The sequence below is a fragment of the Pan troglodytes genome, chromosome 10 (genome assembly GCF_028858775.2).
Source record: "Pan troglodytes isolate AG18354 chromosome 10, NHGRI_mPanTro3-v2.0_pri, whole genome shotgun sequence".
NCBI lineage: Eukaryota > Metazoa > Chordata > Mammalia > Primates > Hominidae > Pan > Pan troglodytes.
In genome coordinates, this window is record NC_072408.2 from 110,702,532 (window position 1) to 110,714,650 (window position 12,119).

Sequence of the window (12,119 nt, forward strand, 5' to 3'; positions counted from 1 at the left end):
AACCACTGTGCCCAGCTGTGTCTTTCATTCCAAGTATTTTCTGCTTCTCACCCCCACTTCCCCATCCCTGCTCCATTTTAAATTCACTGCCCTTAAGAGAAGACTGTTATAGCAGAGAAAAACAGAGAAAAACTCAAGTTTCAAAATAGACTTTTGAAATTCATGGTAGGAACAATGGCTTGAGGGACAAATTTTGACTCTCAAAAGCCTGATTGTTGAATATCATAAAACACATTCCTGCAGCCAGGTGAGGTGGTGGCACACCTGTAATCTCAGCTACTCAGGAGGCTGAGACAGGAGGATCCCTTAAGTTGGAGGCCAGCCTAGGCAACATAGTGAGACCCTAGCTTAAAACAAAACAGACAAACAAAAAAAAAACTCTTGACTAACACATGGAATAAATTCTTTTTATGACAAACAATAAACTCAGATAAGTTCAGGGTGATCTAAAGAGGATTTTTCCCCCACTCAGGAGGAAAAGCATTTGTGGAACTGAGAAAGTACAGGAGAGAATCAGAGAGGAGAACAAGACTCAAGCAGAGCACAGAAGTTGGCTGAGGAGAGAGGACCCTCTGTTAGGATGTGGCCCCCATCAGACGGGAGCCACATAGATCCAGCAACCTAGAACAGATGGGCACACGGGTGTCCTAGAGGAAGCCAGAAGTGCAGATAAGTCAACATCTGTGGACCATGGAGACCATGGCCACCTAGGTGGAAGACGGCAGGGACAGAGAACAACCAAGGCCACCCAGCACCCAGGCCCTTGGATCTCAGATCAACCCAAAGGAGATATGGGAAGGCCACAAATCCTTGCCTGACTGAGAAAATCCTGAGCTCACTGAAAACAAACCATATTGATGGAATTAACCTGAAATGACTTGATGAGGTGTCTGCCATCAGCAGGCCTGTGGGCTCAGAAGAGAGATACATTGACTTATAGAAATAAGAAAGCTCCATTTCTTAGATTCTTGAAAAATGTGACTGAAATTTATGTCTAATACAGTTCTCCTTACAGCCAACACACAGAGTCCTTTAGAGGAGCCAAATTTAGCAAATAAAAATACAGGATGCTCAGTAAAATATAAATTTCAGATAAACAATAAAGTAATTTTTAGTGTTGAGTATGTCCTGTGTAATATTTGGGACATTCTTATACTGATAATTATTATTTATCTCTAATTCAAATAATTGTTAGCATAGGTATGTCCCATGCAATATCTCAGACATATTTCCACTAAAGATCATTTGTTGCTTATCTGAAATTCAAATTTCATTGGGCAGGCTGGGCATGGTGGCTCATGCCTGTAATCCCAGCACTTTGGGAGGGCGAGGTGGGTGGATCACCCGAGGTCAGGAGTATGAGACCAGACTGGCTAACATGGTGAAACTCTGTCTCTACTAAAAATACAAAAACTTAGCTGGATGTGGTGGCGGGTGCCTGTAATCCCAGCTACTCAGGAGGCTGGGACAGGAGAATCTCTTGAACCCAGGAGGCGGAGGTTGCAGAGAACCAAGATCGTGCCACTGCACTCCACCCTGGGCGACAGATGAGACTCTGCCTCAAAAAAAAGAAAAATTTCACTGGGCATCCTGTGTTTTCTCTGACAACCCTGTCCCTAGAGCCCCCTTCCCTGTGCAGGAGTCTACCACACATCTTTCTCCCTGTGGACTCCCACTAAGCTGTCAACAGTGGCCAAGGCCTACCTTCTCCTGAAGCCACAGTGTCTGAATTTGCCCTTTTGGGTTGAAACATCCAACTGTAGTCTTCAATCCAGCGTTTGAGAACCAATTCCCAGAGCTCCTGAACAGAGACAGCCTCCAAGTATTCCTTCATACACTGAAACTCATTGTGGTTGATTCTACATTCTTTCAATTCATTGGCTAGGATTGTGAGTTTTAAAGGACTCAGGTCTGGTTTTTTACTCAACGCCTGTGTGCTCTGTTGGAAGGGGTCCATCATGGGAATGGAGAGATGCTTTCTAAAGATGTTTAATTTTGTTTCTTCATCTCCTGTGCTAATGAGTTCCACTGTCCTCACATCCGGGCGGGCACACAACGACTTGTAGGACAGGCTGGAAGAGACAGTGCTCATGATAAATTTGCAATGAGGGGAGAGTGAGTGTGGCAGCCAGGAAAAATCTTTCACCTGATGGAGAGAATCAAAGACATTTGAAAACATTAAAGACTTTAAAATTACTTTGTTGATGGTTTTTCAACTTAGAGTAGGTACAATATGGGGAGTAAGTATAGAATAAGGGTTGGAGTGAAGGTTATTAATAGTAACTTGAATTGTAGGCATTATGGTGCTAAGAAAATATCAGGTCACACTCAATAGAACCGTATTTGACTCATGTGTCAGTTATGAATTTGATTGTGCAAATGCGAACTCTAAAAAGAGGAGGTTCCTAGGAGCAAGTAATTTAATAAAATCACGTAATTCTGAAGAATGACCTACAGGAATAACCAGAGGAAACTGGAGAGTGCAATTGGAACCATTCAGTTGAAAAAGAGGATGTTATTTTATGCTGAGAAGTTGTCACTTTGTGCAGCAATACTATCATGAGTTAAATCATTTTATTTTGGAACAAAATAAATACTTAATAAGATCAATCTTTTCTCAATTCCTTTAATAGCCTTTCCCACAATACCTCTTTGCCTAATAACACCAACCATCACATACTCACTCTGAGCCAGGCACTGTGTTGAATGTGTCTGTAGGTACTAACTGTATTAATTACGGTTTTTAATTTCTGCATCTTAGGATGATTTAACATTCCTCAGGACCTTACAGACCCAGCCCTTCCCAAGGCTAGCTAACTACTGGAGGTGGTGGACAGCCTGCCTGGAATCTGCCTTTAGTGTGCAGATCTAACTCACACAACAACCCTGCCCTAAATCAACTCAGGGCCAAATACCAGACAACTAGAGGCAGCCTCTGTGCCCAAAGCCCATCAGAATTATTCAAATTAAGCCTGGGCAACATACGGAGAACTCATCTCCACAAAAACATTTTTTTTTAGTTAGCTGGGCATGATGGCTCATACCCACAGCCTGTAGTCCCAGCTACTTAGGAGGCTGAGGTGGGAGGATGGTCTGAACCCGGGAGGTAAAGGCTATGATTGCCGTGATTGCGCCACTGCACTCCAGCCTTAACTATAGAGCAAGATGCTGTCTCAAAAAAAAAAAATTCAAATTAGCCAATCCTAAACTGTTTACCCTGCCCTGCCTTGCCATTCCTATAGAAACCCCAGTAAAGGCTCTGGCTTCAGTTTCCCCTTGCTCCTGTCCTCTGCCTCCTGACCACCCTTTCCCTGGGTCCCTGCACAGCGTGTCCCCTTCTCTCAGGAAACATAAGTAATGACTTCATCTTTCAGTGGTACCGGCCTCTCCATGTGGTCGCCTGACCATACCTCTATAAATTAAATCCTGGGCATAATTTTAATACATGAACTCATTCTATCCTCATGACAACACTCTAGAAAGGCAGAGAAAGAAACTCAAGGATAGAGGAGCTACATGCCTTATCTAATTCATTCTGCTAGCTTAAGTGGCAGAGCTGGGATTCAAACCAAGGGTCTGGCACCAGAGGCAGGCTCCTAATCGCTGCCCTAAACTGCTTCAGGTAACTGTCTGGCCATCCTTCCTCCTTCTAAAGAGCTCTGCCTCAGGCCATTCTTCCAGAAAGCCATCGCTTCATGAGAGGCTGTCACAATACTACATACCAATCTGTAGCAGCACACGTCACAGTTGCAATTTTATATTTATTTGAGTGATATGACTTCATTAATGTCTGCCATTCCCCACTAGAATGAAAGCTCCATTTCTTTGCAGGGACTATGTCTGTCTGTCCTTGCTAATAGTGCTTTGCCTATAGTAAGTGCTCATGGTATATATACAATTTTTTTTGGAGATGGAGTCTCACTCTGTCACCCAGGCTGGAGTGCCATGGTGTCATCTCAGTTCACTGCAACCTCCACCTCCTGAGTTAAAGCAATTCTCCTGTCTCAGCCTCCCAAGTAGCTGAGATTACAGTTGTGCACCACCATGCCTGGCTAATTTTTTGTATTTTTTTTTTAGTAGAGATGGGGTTTCACCATGTTGGTCAGGCTAGTTTCGAAATCCTGACCTCAAGTGATCTGCCTGCCTTGGCCTCCTAAAGTGCTGGGATTACAGGCATGAGCTACGCCCCCAGCATTATGATATATTAAATTAAAAAGCAGGTTAGGAAACAATGTGGTGTGTAACTTCTTTACATAAATATGTATATGTATATGTATATGTATATATAGATATCCATAGGAAAAAGGGTATACAGCAGCAAAATAGTTACCAGTGGTGAGACTATGAGTGTATTTAATTTCCTATTTTCTTCTTTTTTATCATATTTTCTATGAGAAACAGATCTTATTCACATAATTGATTGATTACATATAGTTTTGAGTTTTAAAGAAGCTGCTTCCCAAAGTAATAACTAGTGCCAAGTATTAGTAGAGGTTCCACTGATCCAATATTATTTCAAACAGGAGAAAAACTGAAGATGACAACCCATGAATGCGATTTTGTATGTGTAAAACCAGTGAAGATGAGGTAGGCCAAACTATAAAACACAAAAAACAGTAAGACTGATCAAAGTATAAAATAGGGGGCAGATATGTGCATGGGGAAAGGCCTCAGTGGCTGGAACCAGAATGCCCATGTCTGAATTCTGAGTCCACCACTTAACCATCTTAGGACCTTAGACAAGCCACCTACCATCTCTGTGCGCAGTTCGCCTTGTGTAAATAGGGAAGATGAGCACAGTCTCTTCTTCATATGGTTGTTGTGCGAATTAAATGCATTAATATTCTTTTTTGTTTTTGTTTTTGTTTTTGTTTTTTTGGAGATGGAGTTTCACTCCTGTTGCCCAGACTGGAGTGCAATGGTACAACCTTGGCTCACTGCAACCTCTGCCTCCCGGGTTCAAGCAATTCTCCTGCCTCAGCCTCCCAAGTAGCTGGGATTACAGGCACCTGCCACCACGCCCAGCTAATTTTTGTATTTTTAGTAGAGATGGGGTTTCACCATGTTGGCCAGGCTGGTCTTGAACTCCTGACCTCAGGTGATCCGCCCTCCTCGGCCTCCCAAAGTGCTGGGATTACGGGCGTGAGCCACCATGCCCAGCCAAATGCATTAATGTTCTTAAAGTTCCTAAAATGGTGCCTGGCCCATTGTAAATACATTATAGAAGTATTTGTTCAATAAAATATAGAGCAGGGCTGGGTGCGGTGGCTCACACCTGTAATCCCAGCACTTTGGAAGGCAGGCTGGGAAGCTTGCTTGAGCCCAGGAGTTCAGGATCAGACTGGGCAACATAGCAAAACCTCATCTCTACAAAAAGTTGAAAAAAATTGGCCAGGCATGGTGGTGTGCGCCTGCAGTCTGGAAGCTGAGGCAAGAGGATGGCTTGAGCCCAGGAGTTGGAGGTTACAGTGAGCTATGATCATCCCACTGCACTCCAGCTTGGGCGACACAGCAAGACCCTGTCTCTTAATTAATTAAAATATAAAGCAGTAACTAAAAGCAGTGTTGGCTAAAACCAGAGATGTGTGATACAATGGAAAGGTGTTATATATAATACATCCTAAATAATGAAGTTTTTATTCTTTGTATTTCTTCTTTTAAATTGTTTTATTTTTATAAAGTTGTGATAAAATAGGGGTTATTTTAAAAAGACGTTACCTTCTGACCTGAAATCCCATAAATGCCAATCAGTTCTTCAATTCCATCTAGTACAAGTATGTATGGCTTTAAACTGATGGAAGCAATGAATACTTCCACAAGAAGTGAAAAGACCAAGCCATCTGAGTCTTCGTTAAGAATATCTGTTTCAAGCTGAGTACCTACAGCATAGAAATTTGTTCAAATTAGGTGGAAATGATTCCGTCATTGCTAAAACATGTTTATGGGCTGGGGAAGCAGAAGAGGTTGGGAAAAATGAGTGCTACTCACAGCTGTACGTCTAACATACATATGTATACATGTGATTACCATCTTCAAAATATTCAACCCAGAAGAGATAATAGCGATGTTTACCACCAGATTGTCTCCAATACATTTTCAGGATTTGATATAAAAAAATTTTTGTGTGATCCAAAACATTACTCTCATCTTCCAGAATGCAAAAACAGGTCATGTTACAAGGAGTTGGATACGAAGAGAAGCCCTGTGATCTGTGAAGTTTCTGACACTCCTTAACATTGGGTGTGTGCTTAGGGTCACAGCCACCACCCTGGGCTCTTCCAGTAATGCTCAAATATAGAAGCTCCCACCCACTGTCTCGTTTCCTTGGCCCTAGCCCATCTTCAACTTAACAGAAATAATCCTAAACTCTAGCCACACTATTGGGCCCTAGACTTTGGATTCTGGAAAGTATACATTCTTAGAAAGAACTAAGCTATGAACCCCCAAAAGGCAAAGGAAGTCATTAGAGATGATTGACTTTCAGACTGTGATAAAGTGACCTAGTAGCAGCAACCCCAAGTTGTCATCAACTACCTAATACCCTAAGAATATTTTACTGCAACTTCCGTCTTGCTTTTATTTTTCACAAGCAATATTTTCCACAGAAATTTAAGCACATTGAGGTCTGGAAAATACAGTCACATGTAGAACCTTTAATGGATTAGGTCTCTCAGATGCATTAAGATTTTGTTAGAGTCGTTGAGAGTAATTATGTTTAGCAAATATTTATCAGTTGCCTATTATGTGACGGTTCCATGCTAGATGCCGAGAGGAGATAAAATGATTCATATATGAAGTCAACCACCTAAAGGAAGTGGAAATTGGTTCTGTATACAAATAGCCAAATTTCAAGGCAGAATATGAGTCTGGAGGCCGCTGAAGCTTGATGTAGAACCATCACAATAAAGAACCATCACAATAAAGAAAAGCTCTGTATGAAAGACACTTCAAATAAGCCTTTAAGGGTACACAGGCAGAGACGAGGAGAAGCGCATATCATCAAGACAGCACAGCCAAAGGCTGGGACATAGGAAGGTACCATGAACAGTTGAAAAACAGGACATTGCTTAGAGCAGTAGTTCTTAACAGGAGAGGTTCCAGGGTTTTGAGATATCCTACAACACAGGACAGCCACACCCAATGAAGCTTTGCCCCCAGGTCTACTTGACGTTCAGATATTTCGACAATCACGTAAGGGGGAGAAAAAAATTGATAATGACCTAACCTAGAAACCAACTCCATTTTACATATAAAAACAAACTATTTTTTGTATGGTTTTAAAACACACTGAATTTTCTAGAATGTAACACCACATAAATTGATGGAAGATTATACATTGTTTTGTCTAAAATGACACCAAGATTTAGTCACCATTTCAGAAAATCACCACCCAATAGCAATATTGCCTATGATGTTTGGTCTTTTTTTTTTCCTTTTTCTTTCTTTTTTTTTTTTTTTTGAAATGGAGTCTCACTCTGTCACCCATGCTGGAGTACAGTGGCATGATCTTGGCTCACTGCAACCTCTGCCTCCCAGGTTCAAGTGATTCTCCTGCCTCAGCCTCTCGAGTAGCTGGTACTACAGGCACATGCCACCAAGCCTGGCTAATCTTTTGCATTTTTAGTAGAGACGGATTTTCACCATGTTGGCCAAGCTGGTCTCGAACTCCCAACCTCAGACGATCCTGCCTGCCTCGGCCTCCCAAAGTGCTAGGATTACAGACGTGAGCCACCATGCCCGGCCAATGTTTGAGTCTTTACTATGACACACCCACATCAACCTATATTTATAGACTGAAACTTATTGCTTTTATGGTGATTTCCTATACAGAGGCACTACGTCTTTGATTCAAGTCTGAGCATTTACATGTTCAAATACACATTGTTTTATAGTAAGTTACTTTCTCTATATTCATCTTTTTATAGTATAGTAGAGTTGTGTTAACTTTTAAAGAGATTTTTATAACACAAAACGATCATAAAATCGATTACTTGAAACTTTTTTAATGAATGTGGGACATTAAGAAAGTGAAGGTGTCAGAAAAGATAGAGATTGAGCTTATGTCAAACAATGAAAAATGATTTTCAAGAAAGGCAAGAGAAAGAAATTCAGCTGATGATTCATCCCTTGAGTTTTTATTTAAAAACTTTTAAAATTATGGGCATCGTTGAGATTTCAGAACTGAAATGACAGAATTTTAGAGCAGAAGGGGTTCTTGGAAATCATCTAGCCTAGTCCAGACCCTTCATTTTGTAGATGAGGAAACTGAGGCCCAGAGAGGTGAAGGGAATGTGAACACACAGATCATCAGGAGCTTTTAAAATACTATTTTTTCTAATGATTTGTTTTCAAGCCATGTGTGGCCCCCATTTCTTAGTGTAGATGGCTCACAAGCAGCCCCTGTCAGAGCCCACAGAGGTGTGGATCCTCTGCCTCTTCCACATGGTTGGCATAGAGTGTAAATGACAAGGTGAATGTGAATGAACCTCAGGAAGTATATACTGCCTGACAGTCACAGAGCATAGAGCACTAATATAATCAGCAAAAATTAATTCTAAGCCAAAAAAAAAAACTCATGGCTGATGCTTATAGATTTATATCTTTGTATATGAAGGAAAATATATATGTTGAGTGGTTTCAAAACCACATTTTTGGTGATTATAATTATTTTTTCTGAAAACAATGTTGACAATAAAGTCAGTGTTACTAGTATTGGAAAATGATTCTAAACATTTCTCCTTATTTTGGCAGGAACAATCTGTCTCTACTAAATGACAATGGCCAATTACCTCATTTAAATGGTAATAGCTCACGTGTTTAAACAGCCACTTTTTAGCAGTGTTATCTCTCATCATTCAACATAGGTTTATTGAGAAGCTTCTGTGTCTGTGTCAGGCACTGGGTATGACAATGGCCAATAAAATAGATATGATCCCTGAACTCACAGAACTTACACAGGGAGACAAGCAATAAGACAGATCACAGGACCATTTATAATTCACCTGAGGGATCTAGGGAGGCAAGCTCACAGTGCCTGGAGGGAGACACTTGTGAAAACTAAGACGCAGTGGGACTGGGGGTCCTGTGCCACGTGGTCAAAGTTAGGGCTGAGGGACAGAGGTACCCATCAGTCCCTCTTATGGAGGGGGTGACCTTCGAATAGGGCCATAAAGGATGAGAAGGATTCCACTGCCCTGAGACAAGGGAAGGGGCATTTTAGGAGAAGAGAACTGCATGGGCAAAGGCATGGAGGGATGGAAGTGACTGGAGTGCTCCAAGATCAAACCTGTAGGGCAAAGGGAAAGAGATCAGGCTGGGAAGTCAACAGGGCCCAAGGTGAAAAGCTTGGCAAGCTCTGCCAAGGATTTCTGTCCATTCCACATCACCAACTTGAGCAGAGACTTTCCCGATGCTGGGAGAGGAGACTGATAAAAAGCATCCACAGGAGGGAAATTTTCCTTTGCTGGCTCAAGGAGGATGGCAGTGTAGTGATGAGGACTAGGGGCTTAGATCCCAACAGAGACCTGAGTTTGCACTCCCTGCTATGCCCTTGCTTAGCTGTGTGGCTCTGACATTCTGAGCCCCATTCTTCCTATGTTGGATAATTCTATGGGTGGACCATTAAGAGCATTAAATGAGATGCTGATAAAGCCCTTAGCACCTCTACATAGAAAGCCTTCAATAAATGGAACTTATTCAAACCTGCCCCCAGATTCCACGTGGTCACATGGTAAGGAAACATGCAAATATGAAAATCAGTGACCATGCTGAGCATGGTAGCACACGCCTGTAATTACAGCACTTTGGGAAGCTGAGGTTGGATGATTGCTTGAGCCCAGGAGTTCAAGACCAGCCTGGGCAACATGGCAAGACACTGTCTGTACAAAAAATTTAAAAATTAGCCAGGCATGGTGGCACACTCCTGAGGTTCCAGCTACCAGGAGGGCTGAGGTGGGAAGATCACTTGAGCCCAGGAGGTCAAGGCTGTAGTGAGCCATGATCACACCACTGCACTCTAGCCTGAAAAACACAGCAAGACCCTGTCTCAAAAGAGAAAAATGAAAGAAAAAAGTCAGTGACTACTCTGACCTTCCGTGAAGCATGTCTTCTGTGACACCAGTTGCCTACAAGGCAGGCAAAGGGTGTGGGAGTCAGTAGAGCTGGCTACAGGCAGTTCCCATCTACAAGATCCCTTTATCCTGACAAGCAGGGATTGAGGACAGAAGAGCAGAAATATGAGTGTCACTGGGTGTGATTAGGTGCCCCAGATAGAAAGGGTCCCTGGCTCACAGCCCACGCAGGATCTGCAGCTTCAGACAGCTGAGGTGGGGCGCAGAAAAATGCTCTCTGCAAAGAGGCTGAATCTGCTCTGAGCACCTGGCCTCTCAGGCTGGCTGTGTTCGCAGCAGCAGCTCTTCCTCCTCTGCCCACATCCACCTCACCCAGGTGAAACCAGGTCTCAGCAAAGGCAGCCACAATAAATGACTCTGGGGCCAGCCTTCTCCGCTCACCTGCAGGCTTTCTGGGCTGCAGAGATGACAGCTGCAAACTCTTGTTTTTGCAGTCCTTCCTCTCCCTACTCAGCTAATGAACAAGAATGTCTTGTTTCCCCTAGCAGCCCCCACACCCTGCTTCTTTCTCTAGCTCAGAAAGGAATAATAACAACAACAATAATAAATAATAACAACAACAACAATAATCGCAGCTGCGTGCCATGTACTACTTTAAATTCCTTACTTGTATTTTGTATTATGTTTTTTGGTTTTTTTTTAACGCAGCTTTTTAAAATTTTGTATTATGTTTTAATTCTCACACAGCCTTATGAGGTTAGTACTGTGAACTCCATTCTCATTTTACAGATGAGAAATTGGGGAACAGAGAGCTTAAGTAAACTGCCCAAGATCACACAGCTAATAAGTGACAGAGCCAGAATTGTGGGCCAAGTCCAGGACCAGCCCTTCCTCTTGTTAATGAGGAGGGGTGTTCTCTCAGGGTTAGAAAGTGTCAAGTATTCGTAGGCTGTTCCTGAGCCTATTCTACTGTTGTCAGCTTAAAAATCTGGTTTTTTTTGAAAGACAGCAGCTGTTTTTATTAGGAGTTCTTTGCATCCAAACACACGTTCATTAAAATAACAATTCACTTTGGGAATAAAATCGTAATTGAGTGTGTAGCACGGAGTTTACATCATCAGCCTGGCCAGACTGAACACCTTTGGGATGTGCCAGAATAGGATTAGTCGCTGTGTAGACACAGTCACACCTGCTTCTACTGATTTTGACTTTATCCATTTTATATGCCCTGAGAAATGCAACCATAAAGACCTCATCCACACGTGTTCTTCCCTCTGTTTACTCACAGACACCCACCACATGCACAGAAAGAAACTCAAATCCCTGTACCCTTTTATAGAGATAAGATACACCCATCAAAACTCACCCTGGGCACCCACATACTCACTTAGGGCCCAAAGGCACACATGGGTACGTGTCCCTGCATGACAAGAGATGAATTCCCAAAAGCAAGCAAAGTCAGACACATACAAACATGGAAATACACAGCAGGCGCCTAACAATAGTAATAGCTAAGATTTATCAACGCTTACTATATGCCAATGCTTACTAAGAGCCTTGGTCTTTCATACTTTATCTCAGTTAATCTTGTCAACTACCTGTAAGGCACATTTTAAAAATAATTATTATTACCCACTTTTTACAAATAGGAAAACTGAGCCACAGAGGGTTAAAATAACTCACCCAGGGTCACACGGCTAATAAGTAGTGAGACAAGGTTTGAACGCAAGTGGTCAGACTCCCTAGCTGCTCCTAGCACAATCAGGCACAATACAGGTCCCACACGATTGTGATTACATGTTGGCCCACACCTGGCGACTTAAATATCACGTGCCCAAAGCAGAACTACATTTCCCTCAAAACCTGCTTCCCCTCCACCGCCCCACCAATGCTGGCCCATCTCAGTCAACAGCCCTCGCCACCCATGTAGCTTCCTAAAGCCAAAAGCTAGGAGTTCTCAATTCCTCCCTTTCCTCCAACCCACACATTCAATTCATCAGCAAATCCTCAATCCACCCAAAACCCTCCACCTCCACTGCTATTGTCCTC

General features: G+C 42.5%; 1 protein-coding gene across 1 annotated transcript in view; it reads right to left on the minus strand.

Moving 5' to 3' along the window:
• Positions 1–12,119, minus strand: part of TTC41 (tetratricopeptide repeat domain 41) — a 71,792-nt gene that overhangs the window by 47,459 nt on the left and 12,214 nt on the right. The window contains 2 exon segments of the mRNA XM_016924071.4: positions 1,705–2,146; positions 5,719–5,879. Coding sequence (XP_016779560.3) covers positions 1,705–2,146; positions 5,719–5,879 — 603 coding nt within the window.